Source organism: Anser brachyrhynchus (genome assembly GCF_964034855.1).
Source record: "Anser brachyrhynchus genome assembly, chromosome: 4".
Taxonomy (NCBI): Eukaryota; Metazoa; Chordata; class Aves; order Anseriformes; family Anatidae; genus Anser; species Anser brachyrhynchus.
In genome coordinates, this window is record NC_137698.1 from 31,023,741 (window position 1) to 31,042,680 (window position 18,940).

Here is an 18,940-nt window from a genome sequence, read left to right on the forward strand (position 1 = left end):
TTAAGCTTTGATCGTGCTACATGGAAAAGAAAAATAAGTAATAAGTATTCAGAAAATGCCCCAAATGATCTGGACACAAACTGTGAACTACATGCTTAGCTCACATTGCAATATCACTGTTTTCAGAAAAGAAGTGTTTATTTGCAAAATTGCATACAACTCAAATTAAAAAAAACAACAAACAACAAAATCCCCAACTATTTGTATCATGGTCATGATTTCAACGTAATGCTCTTGCATCTAAAGCAAACGCTAGTAATTTATGTCACATTTTTTATCATTTTTCCCCCTTACTTCCTTCAAAATTCTGATGTGATTGGAAGATAAAGTTTTTATGTAAAATGGTGACTTTAAAGATCAATGCCTCTAAATAAAAAAAAACCTGTTTCACATCTTTGTATCGGTTCCAAAAAGAATATTTCAAGACATGTTATAATCAAGTCATCAAGAAAGAATTTTGGAATAAAATGAATTAGCTATACAGAGTACTAACAGACTAAGAATCAATATCCCTTTAATCCATCATCATAGAAAGGAACTGGAACTTACAATGATGCAAGCTTCATACCTAAACCAGAAAAATCAGTAACTATGAAAATCACTGAGCTTTATTTAAGAGAACACCCTTGATACAATTGCTCTTCCAAAAGATGCGGAAGCAAACATTTCCAGATTTTCTTTCATGCTAAGTGGGAACGATTTTTACCTGCCCAAAGAAAGTTAGGGTAAATGTTGGACATACATTTTGGAAATACCTATTGTGATACACCATCAGTGTCCTTCTGATTATACTAGACAGTAGCACCATCTACTGGTAAGAAGATCCCTTCAAACTTTAGAAAAAGCTGTGGAGAGTGATCCGGCCAAAATGATACAAAATGCTACTGAGAGTAACACGTAGTTCTTCAGTCCCTGAACAGCCAAGTGGAGAGAGAAAGAAAAATATCATGTCATAATAGGTACCACTTCACAAAAAAAAGTAAAATAAAGTTTCATTTAATTTATGACAAAATGAATGCACCTGTTATATGAAATGTTAGCATTTTACTTCATACAACATATAGCATTTTATTTCATACAATATTTGAAACATTTGTTGTTCAAAACAATTAAATACAAGCAATCTATGATGCCATGCACATAGTGAAACATTCATAAAATTAATTCATCAATTCTTTTTTAGTCTTTTTAAAGGACTTCAGTCTGTTTTCAGATGATATTTAAATAGTAAGCATCTATGCTGAGACTATTCTAAAATGTATGAAAAAGATGAAAGACCTAGCGAGTCACAAAGATTTGGATAATGAACATGACAGTCTTCTAGTGTGGTGCAACATTTGTCTGCAGTGAGGGAGAGGGGACTTCTAGTTCCTGCTCCAAGGATGCCTAATGCATTTTACAGAGTCATCAGAAATATCAGATATAATCTGTAATGGCAAAATAGATATCAATGGATCTTGGCCAGACTAGTTAAGGAAACCTGAGACATACACTGCTATGCTTCAAATTCCACTTGAAAAATAATTTTAGCCATGTTAACATCTAGTAAATTACCCCATTCTGTGCTATCGTTGCTATATCAGTTTAACAATCTCTACACGGTACTGTAATCAGCAGGCTCAACTGTCCTCAGCCTAATTTTTTGGTCCTCTCAAGAATCTGACCCTAAATTCCTTAACTACTAGTCTACGTGATTACTGGGACGACTGCTCATTCCCCTGCCCCTACTGAAAGCTAGCTCAAATAAATACTGTTTTCAGGCTATGCTTGGCATCCTGACCCTGTTGCAGTCTTCATTTACTCCCACTGCTGCTAATAGTCATGGAATTCAAATCGTCATTCCTGTAAAAATTGTTCAAAGTTCATCTTTCTTGGAAAACTTAGCATTGCATGACATGACTTTCAGCTTCATAATGTAGTACTTGTAAGGAGGAGAAATCTAACAGATACAGCTATATACCAAATCTTGCTGTTCTGAGAACTACAGACAAGGAAGAGAGAGACTAAGTAAGAGACCTAGTAAGATTACCTTGATTTCTTTAAATACGAGGACTCCCCAAGCTGCAGCAACAAGGCCAGGACCCTAAAGAATAAGATTCACTTGTATATTACAAATGTAAAATGTGCCACCTTCCTATTATTGTTTTTAGGGCGGTTGTATTTCATCTGGATAGCAAATTTAGGCCTCTCCATCCTGTACAGTACTCATGGCAAAAGCATAAACATTGCCGAAGTCTTTACAAAGTAAGACACAATAAATTCTCCAAGAAGGGCTAAAGAGATTTTTTTTTTTTTTCTTTTTTAAGAGAGGGCATAGTTTCTTCCTAAATTAAGCTGCGGAGTCTGCACTGGCAGTTATACATTCTTTTAGTAGGCTCTAAGTAACAGGCCTCACCAGTTCAAACTCCACAGATTTTCATGTGTTACCTTGTTTCAGAGGTCTATTCAGGTTTCCTGGCAGCCACCATGGATATTGCTAATGTTTCCTCTATTACCACCACTAACCACTTTTGACAAAGTTTGATTTTATTGCTCAGTATGATATCAAGAAACTGGAACACAAATGTATTGCCTGTATTTCAGCCATCTGGACAAAGCACAAAGCCAGACAGATAAGACAGGTCAGGAAAACTGCTGTTTATCTGTGATGGTGTCTTACAGATTTCCTAGCTAAGAGAAAACAAGAGGTACACAGTGATAATTTCCAGGCACTCCCAGTAATACAGTTTTTCTCCTGTGGGAGCAATGATCTGAATTTTCATGACTGATGAGAAAATATTATCTGAATATGAAGCGAAAACTCTCTGTGAATGCTTCCCATTACAGCTGCTCTCAGAAACACTTGACAGATGTCTGGACAGTGATCTTACTCCCTCCATCTTCAGTACACCCGATGGGACATAAATTTAGGCCAGCAGGAAACAGAGTATTATGTTGAATGTGTTTGTGCGTGCCACTTCTTAGTGAAATTGCCAAATATTATTTAAATAACAACTAAGGTGTTACTTCACTTTCTAGATAACCTACACTGCTAGAGGAACGCATTTTTAAAATGAAGCAAATTGTTAAAGGGATGTTGTTTGAAGTTCTCTCTAGGGTGAAGTAAAGCAAGAGTTCCAAAACTGCAGCACAGATAAGCAGTTTCTCATCAGTGCTGTCCTTACAATTTTTCATGTAGTTATTTTACATCCTTCCCCTTTAGGTATACTGATAAACAAAGTTACTAAAGCTGCTTTCTATTAATCCTTCAGTTCCTAATTAGAATGATCCCAAGTCTTTTTTTTTTCCATTGCATACTGCAGAGTTTATTCTGATTCACTGCATCTTGAGGCAAAGCTTAATCCCTATTAATGTTGTTTCATTAGTTTGCTTCCAAAATACAGCTGTTCAGCAGAACTTTGTTTGTGATACTCATGAACTCTAATTTGCCAGAAGTTATCTAGCTTTGCAGCACCATCTAGTAGACTGGCAAGAGAATAAAGGCAAAATTTATTTTTACATAGTGATGGAATTCACGCAGCTTCTGAACGTTAACAGTGTTTTAAAGGTACAGTATCAAAAGCAGGAATAACAGAGGCAAAATTGGCCAACCTATTTTCCTTGTGTTTTTGTAAGAAAATTATTTTCAGCAATACAGAATGTTTGGTATATTTGAAAACTGTTACAATAAAAAAAAGCTAACTTAATTAAGCAACATGACTGATAAAATATAAAAATCACAAACAAAAAAGTCCAGAACTACAGATACTTGCTGGGATGAAAGCAAGTAACTTTTCTTCTTTTTATCACCTCAGTTTGCTATTTAATAGTTGACAATAGTTCTGGCCAAAGAGCACTGGTTTTTATATAACCTGAAGACCGACACTTTCAGCTCCTGCTTTTTATGCCTGGCATTGGCCAAGACGGTGCTTGTCGCATTCTCTTAAGTTCCCAAAAAAACAAACGCTAGCGCAGACAAGCAAAAGAACATGTAACGTATACTTTTGGAAAAAAAAATATCTGGACATGTCAAAATTTCAACTTAATTTTCACTACTGGGGGTGGGGATCTGCATTTCTAGTCACAGATTTTATTTTTTATATACTTACTGCGGTAATTATTGGAAAGCTGACCACAGCACTGAGATAGCTATTGGCTATGAACCAGCAGCAATTGGCTATTGCCCAAAGCACACCAGAAACAAACCCTAGAAAAATAAATCCAAATCAAAAACACGTACAGCAAAGTATAGACAGCAGTCTGTGAAACGTTTGTATTAATAGCATAATACAGAAATTGAATAGTTTATTATTTAATTACTTTAACAAGCTGGTTCTGAGAATCTAAACCAAGTCTCAAGGGATAAAATCAGCTACTCCAACTGAAGTAGGAAATTATAATTAAAGATTGCAATTTTCTGGGCAACATACTCTACTCTCTGACAGAGTGAGTTTTTGAAAATGCATTGTTTGCAATGTCACGTTTCAGATTAGAACAAGAATATATCATTACTTCCTAATCTTAATTAACCTAGTAGGACTGACCTTTCTGAACAGACAAAAATTAAAATGAAGAGACTTCAGAGGCTAACTACAGTTCCTTTATATAGCTTGAACTAATCACTGCAAAAGAATCAGAAGAAGTAACCGAAATGAATTCCTAATTTAACAAACATACCTGGCAGTATGGCTTGGGGATAAACTATAGGTTTATTTTTCCTGACGGCAGAGTAGATCAAAAAGTAGATGGTACTTGTAAGAAATATTCCACTGAAGTGTGCAAAAACATAATCTAAATCTGAAGGAGAAATTGCAAAATCATATTAGTCTAAAACATCAGTTCATAATTTTAGCTAAATTTATTTCACTGATGGCATTCACAAAAACAAACAAACAAAAAAAACCACATGTAAGATGCCACAATTCAAATTCAATTGTGGTTATGAGCCCAGCTAACAGTCTGGCTCTGGATGGATTTTGTCAATCATACATATCATATTAAACATGAATTAAATGCTACATTGACCCTAGCATTTATCAGAAGCTTTTATGCATTTCTGTGAGTTGTTATTTTTGTAACTATTAGTCAAGCTACTGAATTCATTTATTAAAAGCATAAGAAAATACTTGGGTGAGGCTACAAAACTGCAGGGAGGGGTTTTACATAATTACATCCTCTCCTAACTATCTACATTTACATTCGTTGTAAAGCCTTGCTTCTTTTCTTTATGCTGTACTTTTACAGGCATGACAACTGCACATATGAAGCAAGATAAACATAGCACAGTTTTGTCCTTTCCTTATCTTGAAGGATGCATAACAATTTAGACCACTATACTTATTAACAATAACAAATCCCTTATGGATTTGATAAGCACTAAATAGAGCATTTTCAACGTGATAGAACAGAGCCATGTAGCAAGATGATCTCTATCTCCTTGGACCTGTAATTCCTCATCAGGAAAGACAGATACAGTAATGATAAGAGCTGTTTTGTCTTGCTTGGAAATGTGTAAGTTGCTATATCCAAGAGAGATTGTATGCATTACAATAAGCATTTGTTAATGGCAGCACTGTGCTGTCTCAGTGAAATGTGGGCCTTAAGCTGCCACTGGTATTACTTGATAGATCATATCCTAAATCTTAAGAAAAATTTTTCTTGAGAAATGTTTTGAAATTAGCTATTACACCTACATTAAAAGGCTTCAACTACAAAACTGACATGATTTTAATTACTTAAACTTTTGTATCTCTCTTCTGCTCATCAATTACGTTCAACCTTTTCCTTTACTAATTTAGCAACTGATAAGCTTTTGCCCCTCATATTCCTGACATATGAACTTGGTATTTTGAGAGTGTTAGCTACATTTCAGAAGGTGTTAAGTAAGTAAGATAAATATGTTATCTTCTGGGCTGTTTACCACCGTTGTGGTTTAATGGTTTAATTCACCTTTTGGAAAAAGGGAGTGCTAGTATTATAATAACAACTCAGTAACATGTAACATAGTACAGAACTAGTAAGTTGCCACTGTGTATTTCCAGCAGTATGAAGAATTTCACTCTGTGCCTTTATGAAAGCAGAAAACCACAACGTAATAATGAAATAAAGTAAAAGTAACCTATTAGCCTTTACCAAACTGACTTGCTCCTGCGTATATAGTTTCATTTCTTCTTCCATGGTCCTTGATGTAAAGTACTGGTACGAAACTGGAACCATAGAGTATCCCAGCCACTACAGCTAGGCTACATCCTCTTTGAAAAGAGCAAAAAAAGATAAAAAAGCCTACTGTTAATTAGGGAAGTAGACAATACACAAGACATACAGTATTGCAGTTAAAACCTGAAAATCTTACAAAAATTGGTAGCAATGCTATAAAAACGATGTATTTTAGCACTTTTTTAGTGTAGAAAACTTTCAAAACAGTAATTTGGTTTTCCTGCACTTTGTGTCCAAGTAATACAGACAACTCCTGCCCCAATAGTCTGCAATCTACATTCATGACAAGAGACATCAACTAACCAATACTGCCTAAAAGAGAAGCTGGGAGAAAACTAACAAAAATATAGTTAAAATGCTCCCACTCTCAGCTCCACTGTTTCAGTCCGTACTTTCTTTATAATGATTTCCAGTATCATTGCTTCCTTGCTCCCCTTCTCCACCTCCAGATGATTGTGTCCTTGGCTGTCTCCAGTCCCCACACTGTCTCCTTGCTAGCTGCTGCTTCCACCATGGACCACTTCTCCTGTCTCCTAACCATGCTGCAATACCTTTTCCAGGTGTACTCACCTGGAAGCCACACCTGGAAGCATGGCCTCTTTCTATGCTGGGGTGCTAATCGACCAGGTGCTACGAAACAGCTCTGTACTTAATGCTATTGCTATTTACTTTGCAAATCTTGTTCTTTGGTAAGGTATAGCACACTGAACAGTGAGAAGAAAATTATCCAACTAGTTGAGCAGCTAATCAGATACGCAGAGATACGCATAGTATGCTAGTATTTTAAAAACTATTATTTATGAACATGTCTGTGCTAGGAAAACTAGAAGGCAAATTCTGTTCTTACTCTGTGTTATATTACTTTCTCTGGCTACTTGACCTGCATCAGTAAAAGAACCGCTAATGACTTACATGAGTCTTTTTTTTGCTGGAGAAAGTCTGCTCACCCATGACTCATCAGAGATCTCTTCAGAAGCATTAACAGACTGCAGAAAAACAAGAGGTTTCACTCAATCTTTTTTCTTTTTTTTTTTAATAAAAAACAGCATCTCAAATGTATTAATACAGTGGTTTTGCTCTAAGAAAACGGTAATGGAAGGAGAAACAAGATTTGACAGAAATGCTCTGAATAAAAAAGAAAAATAAGTTTGGAAATAAAAAAGCAGTAATAATTGGATCTACCTACCTCAAAGTTTCTAAGTTTTTGGCTATGTATTTGGGGTTTACTACATAACAGAGCACTCATTAACTTTTTTTTTTTTTTAAATCTACAGGCAGGTCTGCCTTTTAAAACTTGCCCTTCCTTAAATATGATGAATGATTTAATGTATAGATTTTATTTATGATGCTGTTTTGCCTTTTGTTGATAGCTCTGGTGTTACTGTCAGAATACTAGGACCATTTGCCAACAGAGAAAATAATACCCTGATCTGCAATGTAAAGAGATTGCAACATTCCTTTCTTCTAATCCTGCAGTTTATCTTCTGAGATGTGTTCTGGTAGATTGGGACCTCTAGAGATCACGATCACCAAGCACAGCAAGAAAACTCTCAGGGGCTCTATGTTCAGGTAGCAATTGAGTTTTGATGCATCACTGACCTACAAGAATAAGGGCAGGAACAGGGAATTGTATTGGGAGCCTCCTGTTTTCCAGCTATTGTTGTGGATTTTGGCTGTCACTTCTTTGGGAGCCCAGTCTGGCACCTGTCTTTGGCCTCCAACCAGTGCCACAGCCAATGCTGAGAACCAGGGACTTCTGACAGTCTTTTGGCTCTGTAACAAGGCAAAAATCTGGTGGATAAGACTTGTACACTCTGTTGCATTTCCTCTAAGCATTCTCCTACTTTTATAGCTAAAAACTATTCTTCTAATAAATTCTTCTTCTAAAACTACTACTTCTTTTCAGAAAGGAAAAATGCACATTGTCTTTAATATAGCTTCTGCCATAAGGGCTTACAAGCCATATATAAGGCTGACAATAGAGAAAGAACACTTGGGAAAGCCTTTTCTGTTGTTCACATTTAACTAAATATACAAGATCCACAAATTAAATACAATCAATGCATATTTATGTAGTTTACCATATATCCTATGAAAACCAGTTAACATTAAGCAATTTTTGTTTGTTTTAACGTGTATGTGTATTTTCACAGCTGCAGAATAACAACTGTGGAGTACTTACGCTTTCTCTCAGTAATGGCGTTCTTTCTAATGAAGCTGGAGAACTCTGGACTTCAGTTTTTATAAAAAGAAATATGACAGCACTCAGAAGAAAAGAATACATCAATGAATACCACAAGTCAGCTCATGAGGACATAACATTTAGTGTCCAGAGATTTACTTCAATATATTTTTACAATGCAGTTGCTCTGAACAGTCTTAACAAACCACTTCAGCAAAAGTAAACAAACAGATTAGTCTTGTTATCACTTCATAATTCTCTCTTCTATATAATAGGATTGAAATGCTTCTTTTTTACGGTGTGTAGTTACAGCCACGTGCTAACAACAGTTGTGTTAGTTAACAGTGCCCTTTGTTGAACCACATATAGTTGAACATCTGCATGAAAATTCTATATGGAACAACTTAAACCTGCACAGAATTGGATTTGTGCTCAGGGAAAACTGATAGTCTCGAGCTTTCTGTTGTATCCAAGTGGGAGAACACTGCTCCCACAGGGCCTCATGCATATGTGGAAGGAGAAGGGGTATTGATTGCTCCAGCGCACCGAGTTAATAAAATGAAGAAAGCTTTTACGCCCCGCTCCTGGAAATCAGGTGTGTGTGTGTAATCAGAACTAACAGATTCTGTTTTTTATTTTTAAGCGAGGTATTTTAATGATTTACTAATTCTTTCTATAGCCATAAGCAAAATGCCTCCATCTGAAGAGTGATTCATCTCCTGCTAAAGGAATAAGGATAGATACAAAAAGGTGCCAGCTACCTCCAGAGGGACTAGGCAAATATGTACAGGTCCCGCACAGGAGGCTAAAACAAAAAAACACGCTTCTGAGCTCTACAGAGCAACACGTGCAGCTTTGCCAGGAAAACATGTTTGGTCAGGATCTTTTTCCTTGTTGATCACTTTTTGTGATATCTCAGAAATAGGCAGGAAGCAGCTGGTGAGCTACATAAATTCATCAGGCAGGAATAACAGCACTCCTACTATTTTGTGAGCACCTCTCAAAATCATGCCCTAAATATAATGGTAATGGGTGAAAAGCTACAGATTCTCAGGGAAGAGTGGAAGTGAAATTCATGAATCTAGGGCACCAACTCTCTCCTAGCCATCAAGAATGGGTTCCATGGTCTTAACACTCTTCTTTTCCTGAAAGTATTTTGTGGATATGCTTAGCATGCTTATGGAAAGCCTACTGTCCACAGTCCCTAGGATTTGGGGCCACCTTTCTGTTCCTGGAAAGACCTCCCTGGTCACCCAGCTGGAAAGCAAGGACACTGCTATATAACAGAGACCCTTTTTCCTCTGTGTTTTAGACCAAAATCTGCACTAATACAAATAGTAAACAAATAGTAAGTAGAAGTCCTTCTGAAGATCACGAAGTTACTATTTGGGAACTGGTGGTGGTGGTCAGGTAGACAGGGAGTTACTAAGCACAAGAAATAAGGCACAGTCTCTGGCTTTTTATGGACCCTAAAGGATCTGGGGGATATTCTCCTGTTAAGAGGAAGGATTTGTACTGACAACTGAGTTAAGTCAGGATGGAAATCTCACAGATGTTTTCTCACCAAGGTTTTTCTAGTTACGTTCAGCACCCTCTCAAACTTTGGTTGAAGTGAACCAGTTGAACGATCTGGCTAGGGAGAGGATTAGTGCACCACAGCTTTGCCTTGAACGTGCCTACCAGCATAAAAACAGACTTCTATGTTTATGAATAATCATTTCACCACTGTACTGGAAAACGTGCATGTTTCCATTCTGAAATGTAGCACTGACAAGCTAGGTATAGACAACTCATGAATTTTGTGGTAAATCAATTTGCAAAAAAAATACTTCAATGCTTTTACACTTTGGTTAAATTGTTCCTCTGATTATTACATATAAATTATGTTAGAGAAATTAATTAAAAGTTTTTACCTTAATAATGAAAGCCCAGCTCCAATATAATTTAAGACTGGTCTTGATACCTCTTCTGGGTCAATTCCAAACCAACCAAATCTGGAATATTTAACTAGTTACACTTAATTGCATTGACTGCATACAAAATACTTAAATTATAACATAGTCTTGAAAATCTTTACTCACAGAAATATTTCTGCTTAAGTTTATATTAGCAATATATTAGTTTATATTATGGATTGGTGCATCAGTTGGCTTGCAAAAAACTACATTTGTTATAAAAACAAAGAAGTCTTTAATTTAATTAAGATTGATTTTTTTGAATCTGGGTATTTAAAAACCAAGGTTAATTTAAATTATTCTATCAGCCCATGCTGTAAAGACAAAATACTTGTACTAGTTTGATGTAAACAAATACATTATTTATTTACTCAAATATGTTAGTGAACATGACTGGGCATTTTTGTTCCTATTGAGGCAGAGGAAACACAAAAAGATAAAATAATTAATCTGAGTACTTTCCAATGAGAAGGAAAAATACCTTTTATGTATGATTAATCCTCTTTATTGGTTAATATTTTTTTATTAGCAAAAAAATGGAATCACTACTAATGTATGACAAGCACACTCACCTTGAACTCGCCCAGCCTGTCAGCAAATTAAAAGAAGCCCATATCAAAAGACCAAGAGCTAAGCCAATGGTTTTAACAATAGGGACAACAGTGACATTGCCTGAAATAAAAATAAAATAAAATAAATCAGTCAAAAGCTAGACTGTGGTCTTGCCTATTTTAGCTTTAGATTCTGAGACTGTTCAGAATGGAAAACAATTCAGGCAACTACAAGTTAGCAGGCAATAGAGTTTTTTAAAATTAAATTAAACCATTTTAAAAATCATTTTTGGTGTGAATTTGCTGCTTACAAATAAAAATACATTAAGTAGGGCCATCCAACATGGAGAACATCATTATTCACAATATTTCTGTAAGCGTAAAGGTTTTTTAATACCAAGACTGGAAAAGCCAAATAACTACCTTATATATGGAAAAGTCTTTATGACCGTTTTTGCGATGAGTTAGGATTACTTTGTGTTTCAAGAATTAGAATCCTTACCTGTAGCCCACACGAAACCCCCAACCATAGCCAGAGGCCAAAAACGAGGGCAATTCTGGATTAAATTGACCACCAAAGAAACTATCCATATGGAAGCACAGAGAATCCACTGGAAGAACATGCCTATGAAAAAATCAAATGCACACAAGAGAGAATTAATAGAACACTGCAAGTGTGAGTCTCTTACCTCTTTAATATACTACATTTTAGCTTAAATGGTACAGAAAAAATGAACTTGGACACCTCCTTTGTGAACTTCAGGGAACCATGTTATAATATATTCAAAGGATGCATTTTAGGGTTGGGTGTTAAAATTTGGTCAACCTATTTCCTGCTATGCACTGTTTATACGGAAGACACTTTGCTGGGCAAAGTTTACACAGGTCCTGATTGTGAAATGCCTGAAAATTCTGACGTGTTTCTGACAAAGAGGATATTAAGTTACTTCAAGTTTCTCTCACTAACCCAGTAGCAGCTAGCACAGATGACTGAACAAGACAAAACTCCTTCAAAGCTCCGAGCTCAGGCTTTTCCACCAACCCAAAACATTAAGAATGACAGAGTTTGGACGGATCTCTCCTATATTTATAGATTCTCTAAGGGTCAACCAAGCAGATCATTTAACTTTATGCCAGCTGACCTAACACTTTCTCTTTAAACCAGCCGTGTCCTGTTAGGACTGTATTTGGCACAAAGAGAGAGAGGCTCTGCAGGGTGTAATGCAGATACTAGTATTATGATAACATAATGGCAGATTTATTCCTCTAGGGATCTGGTAATTGACTATGCTTCAACTAGACATGCAAATACAACATGAATCTAGAATGATGAAGTGATAAAATTCTAAGTAGGAAATAGAAGTGATATTTCCTCTTACTGGGTTAACTAGATAAAAATATCAAAATTTCCATTTTTGATTGTTTTCATATTATCCTAAGTCCATGTTTGAAGAGCAGTAATCTCCAAAGTCCAACAACTTTTACAATATAAATAACAGTGTATGTGTTAGAGAATCCCTGTGATGGTAAAAGAAAGGACATTTTGCTTTCTATTGTGATATGCTCATGAAATCATCATTACTATTGAAGTATATAGCAAAAGTAGATTTGCCATATCCAGAACCAATACCTTATTTCTTTATACTCTAACAGCAACAGAGAAAATTGAAACATGCTCCATGGATCAAGACTGTGATGATATTATAAACCTATTTATAGAAACAATTACATGTGCTAGTAAAATATTATTCCAACTAGCAAAACAAAACAAAACAAAAACCCCAAGCACCACCAAAATAGAAACACCAACAAAAAAACAACAAAAAACAAATAAGTAAAAATAGAAACAAGTTTACCATCACCAGTGTCATATTTTTTAACAGGCACAAAGTTTGTCCCAAAGAGAAGGACAGCTACTGCAGAAGAAGTAAATCCAATAGCAAGATCTGTTCCATTGCTGATGTTAATGGTATCGTAAACTTTTCCGATGATCATTTTTGCTCTGAAGGTGTCTCTTTTTGCTGGGTTGTTCTGCTGCAAGTCTTGACAGATTCTGAAATCAGAGAGCAGAATTAAACGTGTAAAGTATTAACTAATACCAATCTAATTCAGAAACCAGCAACTTAAAGGACCCTACTTTTCAGTCTCAGAAGCTGGAAAGGCCCTGTTTTGCCTTGGACCCACAGACACAGAGAAGTGCAAATAATAATGTCGGGATTTCTTCAAAGATGAACTTCAAACTTTGAACTTTGTTGAACAAAGATTTCTTCAACGACTGAGAAATACTGTGATACCACAATAATGACGAAGACAGATAAAGGCTTACATTAGCTATCTTCATTCCATCAAACTTGATTCACTGAGTGAATACACCAAATTCTTTTTGTGGACAAGTAATGTACAAGAGGTGGCTTTTGCACAAGAAAAACCCTCACACACTGTCAAAGACAGTAATAAAACTGATTACGCTGCAGCATTTTGAATACCTGACTTGTTTCTTTAGCTCTTAAGTGAGTTTTTATGCAGGTAAAGTATTAATATCCTTTCAAATTTAAAGTGTTTTATCAGCCTGTTTTCATTAATTCACAGATAAACTTTACTTTAAAAATATTTCAGTTTTCTACGTACTAAGAGAAAATCTGTGTGCTGAAGGGCAAAATAACTGTGTGCTTTTTATCTCTAAAATCTCCATATTGTGCACATTTAAGATTAGCACAGCTGGAAAACTAGAATTATGACACCAAAAATGGAAAAGAAACACAACTTTCAATTAACTGAGGGAGAGTATGCTTTTTCAGGCTGATGAAAACTCTGCAACTCTCCAAGGTTTTAGGCACTTGGTCTCCAAATTTGGCTAAATACCAGGGCCAACTTTCAACTCAATTTTAATGACTTCAAGAGAAAGCTCAGCTGGACAAGGCCTGGAACAACCTGATGCACTTCACTGATAGCACTGCTTTAAGTGAGGAATTGCACTAGATGACTTCCAGAGGTCCCTTCCAAACTAAAATTATTCTATGATTATATGATCCAATGTCAAGAGCAAATAATGAACTGGTACAGAGCATTAAATCAACTTCACTTTTTTGCACATACTTGGGCATTAACTTTTGCACATACTTGGGCATTCTGTCTTGTTCTGGGATTTTCAGAGGGTTCACTAAAAGCTGCCTTTTGTTTTCATTGTAGAATTGCCAGATGAACTAACAGCATACGTGCCACCAATGGCTTACAGCTAACAAATGCCAAACCAGAGGCACTTACTGAAGTTGCCAGGATGTCAGAAGTATCTGAAACTTGAAGCAGAGACAAGTGGAATCGTTGTTACTGATGGGGGTTCTTCAGTAAGTAGCCCTTCCTGACATTTCAGGGTTTCTGAGCTGCAGAGTAAATAAAATATTGTTGGTATACATTGGCCTTATCCCACTAACTTCAATGGTTTATCTCACTAGATGTTTGTTCTGCATTTTCACGGTTTCCTCAGAAAAGCGCCACCATGTTCTGTTACAAAGAGAGACGACAAATTATGGTGTAATTGTGTTCACTTAACACAACAGCAACATGCTGCTACAGTCCTTACACACAGCTATGAAACCAAGAAACCTGCCCTTGAGAGCCTTCATCTCAAGGCAGATCTACACTGCTGTCAAAATCTGAAATTGCTCATTAAGCTAGTATTTTTAGAGGCTGCATGTCACACGGCTTATTTGCATGCTTCTCCTATATTCTATTTGCCATTAAGGGCGGGTATTTTCATCCTTGTTTCAGGTGATTCCTGTCAGTTCTGTGGTGGCACAGCGATGACCTCTGGTGACTCTGAGCCCGCCGACTAGCTGCTAGAGAAATATTTCTCCTCTTCCTGGACATGAATGCTTTTGAAAAATGTTCTTCGGGCAGCGTTTTCACTAAGCAGTATCACAGAGCATGGGAAAAGGGGCAGCTCAGCCTGCTACCCAGCCAGATTTGGCTTCCCCTGTTTACACCAGCATGCCCCAAGAAGCGTGCACCCTGCGGGAGCCACGACCCGCAGCCGGGGCAGCCCCCCCGGCCCTCCCTCAGGCCAGACGCCCGGCAGCTCGGCGGAACAAGCACCGAACCCCTTCCAGCGGGGCGCCTTCCCCCGGCGCCATTCCCCCGGCTCACTTCCGCGGCCTGCCCGGCCATGCCCGCCCTCCTCTCCCACTGGGACCGGGGCCGGGCCGGGCCAGCCCCGCGGTGCAGGGCCGCTGCCCGCAGCCGGGACTCGAGTCTCCCCCCGAGCTCCCGGTGCCAGCTGTACCCCCTCGGCCCCCAGCCCTTCCATGATACCTCACGGCCCCTGCCGCCCGGCCCTCCACGGCCGCCGCCCCTCGCTTCGGCCCGCCTCCGCCCGCCCCACGGGGCGCTTCCCCGGCCGGCCTCCAGCAGCCGGCATGGCGCTGGCGGCCTCAGGACGGCGAGGGGAGCTCGCCGGGCCGGCCAGGGGAAAGGAAAGGCGCTGCCCTCGGGGCGGCCTGAAATCCCTGAAAGCGAGGCCGCTGGCTTTGCGGGGCATGGGAAGGATGGGCGGCTGGCTGCCGGCTAACTGGGGCCAGCCAGGTTGGGCAGGCAGCACGCGGAGTGCGTTTGTTTCTAAGTACAGAAATCACCTCCATGTCCTTCTGGAAGCCCCCAGGTTGTTCAAAAATCAAACCCAAGCGATAAATCTTCTGCACCAAGGTCAAGAAGAGACTTTTGCCCATTTCCCTGTAAGGATTTGACCCAGACCAATTAAAGCGCAGACTATTAGTCAGCATGTTTAGTCATGAAGCAAACATTTCTCTCTGTCCTGCTGGACTACAGTTTCCAGATGCCAGCTCAGATCGACCTCCTTAAAAACACAGCATGAGTCTTCTAAAGCAGTGCCCTCTACTTTAAAAATCAAATCTGCATTATCCATAATAATGATGTACTTTTTTTTTTTTTTTTTTCCTTGCAGCGTAAATTCTCAGCCCTATAGGCTCTGCAAAGCCAGGACTGCACGATTTATCCGCCATTTTAACATAAAACGCCTGTCCGTGTGACACTGAGAGATGAACAGCAGAATAGGTCTAATGGAGACAGTTTAGCTGTGGTGCATCCAAGAGGAACAACATCACATACTAAGTCACAAACATAGCCCAGAAAAAAAAAAGTGCTTTTTATTTTGAAGGCAATGCAAGTCTACATGTTACGTCATTTTATTAAGAAAAAAAGAAAATGTTAAGAAAAAATGTTAATCTTTATAACCATTAGTTTCCTGCACATAAAAAGCAAGTGCACATCCAGTAATGAGCCTAGCCTGGAACTACATACACCCTTTCAAGTGCCCAAGGAGAAAGAGTGTTGAGTTTCGATCTCAAAATATTTTGGTGTTGGAACAAAATATGTTTACCAGAAATCCTGCCTCTGGTTTCATTTGGAGGAACAGATCTCAAAAGAGAGATCAATAATCAGTTCTAATCACTGTCTGTGACCGGTTGGAACTGATGCCACCTATTTCTCGCTGTTTCTATTCCGTGCTATTTCTTCAAAGCATTCTGGTTTTGGAACATTTTCTCATCAACAAAATAGTTGAAAGAGCACTGATGGTACAAATTAAACTATTACTAACTATGCAGAGATTCCAGTTCATTGATTTGTAGTGGTTGGATTCATTGAAGTCATAGATTATTGGAGATGAACACTGTTTGGGGAAGGATGTCCATGAATGCAAAGTATTTGCTAAAGTCAAAAACGGCAACATTCAAATTTCAGAGCCTTCTCTGAATATAGCAGGTGTCTGCTTATAGATTGTCTTTCGTTGCAAAATGCTCTACAAGGCAGCATAGGAAATATTTTATTCCTTGCCAACTCTTGGTATTTCTCTATTCACAGCAACTTTTGCAGTCATAACTACAGTGGAAGGAACCAAACTGAGACATCTTAGAAAGCTAAAAAATTATTCATATTTAAAATCCATATGTCTTAAAACTGAAATGACCAAATGGTGCAAGAAGGAAGGATAAAATGAAAAAAATAAAGATGTAATCTGGCCTTTCAGAGGGAAACACACTAGCTACTTAGAAGCTTTTTGTGTTAATATTAATATTGCATTGCTTTGTTGTTACAAATGTTTTTCTCGGTAGTTTGTGCTTATTTTTAGTTTTTTCAGGTATGGTATTCACTGCTGTGAAGGGCTGTATTTAGTGTAGATTAAAGAAGTAAGACTACCTAGGAAAGATGTCATATAAAAAGAGTATGAATAATACATCAGATGAGAAGGAAGAGGTTTTACTGCCAGAATTAGGAAGGATGAGAAAGGTGAAAGGCTATAGGATATTGCATATGGGAGGATCACTTATGTGTAAAACCATGTGAACAGGAGGTTTAGAGAACTTCAAGGTGAATTAGTAAATTTTTGTTATCTCACTAAAATATGGGTTACCCTTGTCTTCTCATTTTGAAAATGGAGCTGAGCATTAAAAAAACCTGGATGGTGCTGTTTGTGGTTGCCAACACCAGAGTCAGGATGCGGGAACTTACGACTTGTGGCCATTGGCTTGATCCACCCATCCACCCTTTTAGTGCCCTGCTGCAGCTTTGGGTTAGTAAGAAATGAAGAAAAAAGAATACTACCAACCTGAACAGCAAACACTTCCTTGTTTATCCTGAAACACAACAAAAAGTTTGTTTTCCAAACAAGTCCATAGCAATTCCAGACTTGATTATTTTGTGAAATCTAGTAGGGCACTGGAACTGTACACGGGAGCTGAAAAAAATAGTCTTAATATGGTATCTTTTAAAGATCCAGATATGAACTTTAGAGGCAAATATCTATTAAATTAACAGGATATTAAATCCTATTTAGTTGAATTCTTGCAACAAGGCATTCCAAAGAATTTAACAGGATGACATAAGAAAAAGACTTCTCTTTCCTGAACATGAAAAAATAAAGGAAATTATATTGCTATAATCACTTAAAGCCTAAAAAAAACGTTAGCAATCAACACTGCACATTGATGGGTACACTGCATTTCAATTTCTAGGCTACAAAGGGAATCAGGAATGAAAAAAATACTCCAAATCCTTTTATACTTTCTTCTAGATAACCTTTAAAGAATTGTTGTAGGAAGATCGTATAGGTTACAAAAGTTAAAAGAAATGCCATACCAAAGGAAAGCTTTTAGTAACTGGAATTGACTGTATTTCTGAACTGCTTGATTGCCATGGACAGGTCATGGTACAGTCTACGTGCAAGAACTGGACATTCAAAATTAGCTATTGCAGTGTGTTACATTACCAACCCAAGCAACTCTGTGCCATTAGCAATGCAAGTTAAAAATAATAATAATAAAATTTTGCATTAATTGAAAGATGTGCAGTGGTTATAAGCTTCATGATGAATTGCCTGCTTTCAAAATCACCAGTAAGTCGAAACAAAATCCAAAAGGTGTAATTAAATGATCTGTTTATTTTACATTGTTTATGTTTAAAGGGGAAAGCCTATCTTAAGCTTCAAAAGATTGCATGTGTATGTGTAAATATGCTCCATGCCCTGATTTTATCTGCATAATTTGCTGATATTTTGCACTGATATTAAATGGAATATAGGAGGCTATTTTCACTGTAAGTGATTTATGGTCACGGTTGGTCAAAGGGGCTGCAAAGCTGATAACTCTAGCTAACAACCATCCATCTTTCAGCAGGACCCTCAAGCATCTAAGGCTGATCTAATAATGTCTGCATTGGGGAACTTCTTTAAAGTGTGAAAGATATTAAGCAACAGTAGCCATATCTATACTGAGATTTTTGATACACTTGTCTGGAGCTTTTAAAATTAATCAATTAATCTCTCTCTCTCTTTTTTTTTTTTTTTTTTGGGGGGGGGGGGGTGGGATACATCCCTGCAGTTGAATTTGAACTAAAAATTGAGAGAAGAGCTTAAGAGCCAGATAGATTTCTTATGATCTCCATTCCTCCAAGAACTCAGACTTGGAAAAAGCTCTTTTCCTAGTAATGGCTAGGGATCTTGAAGTCTTAACTTGGTAGTACATATTTAGACAAAAAGTAAAGAAAAG

At 37.6% G+C, this 18,940-nt stretch overlaps 1 protein-coding gene across 3 annotated transcripts; it reads right to left on the reverse strand.

Annotated features, from left to right (window-relative positions):
* Positions 1-119: 119 nt before the first annotated feature.
* TMEM144 (transmembrane protein 144) lies at positions 120-15,318 on the reverse strand. 3 transcript variants are annotated; one of them, XM_080589700.1, is made up of 13 exons: positions 15,192-15,318; positions 14,148-14,263; positions 12,740-12,936; positions 11,386-11,508; positions 10,905-11,004; positions 10,291-10,371; positions 8,378-8,459; positions 7,108-7,181; positions 6,112-6,230; positions 4,657-4,776; positions 4,089-4,186; positions 2,030-2,083; positions 120-912 (listed from the first exon to the last, which is right to left on the reverse strand). In XM_080589700.1, the coding sequence occupies exons 3-13, from the start codon at positions 12,876-12,878 to the stop codon at positions 829-831; spliced, it is 1,074 nt and encodes a 357-aa protein (XP_080445826.1). In that variant the 5' UTR covers positions 12,879-12,936; positions 14,148-14,263; positions 15,192-15,318; the 3' UTR covers positions 120-828. The 3 variants fall into 3 exon arrangements, with proteins under 3 accessions (XP_080445826.1, XP_080445827.1, XP_080445828.1); XM_080589701.1 differs by lacking the exon at positions 15,192-15,318 and adding an exon at positions 15,027-15,178; XM_080589702.1 differs by lacking the exon at positions 14,148-14,263 and having other exon boundaries at positions 15,192-15,310.
* Positions 15,319-18,940: the final 3,622 nt, after the last annotated feature.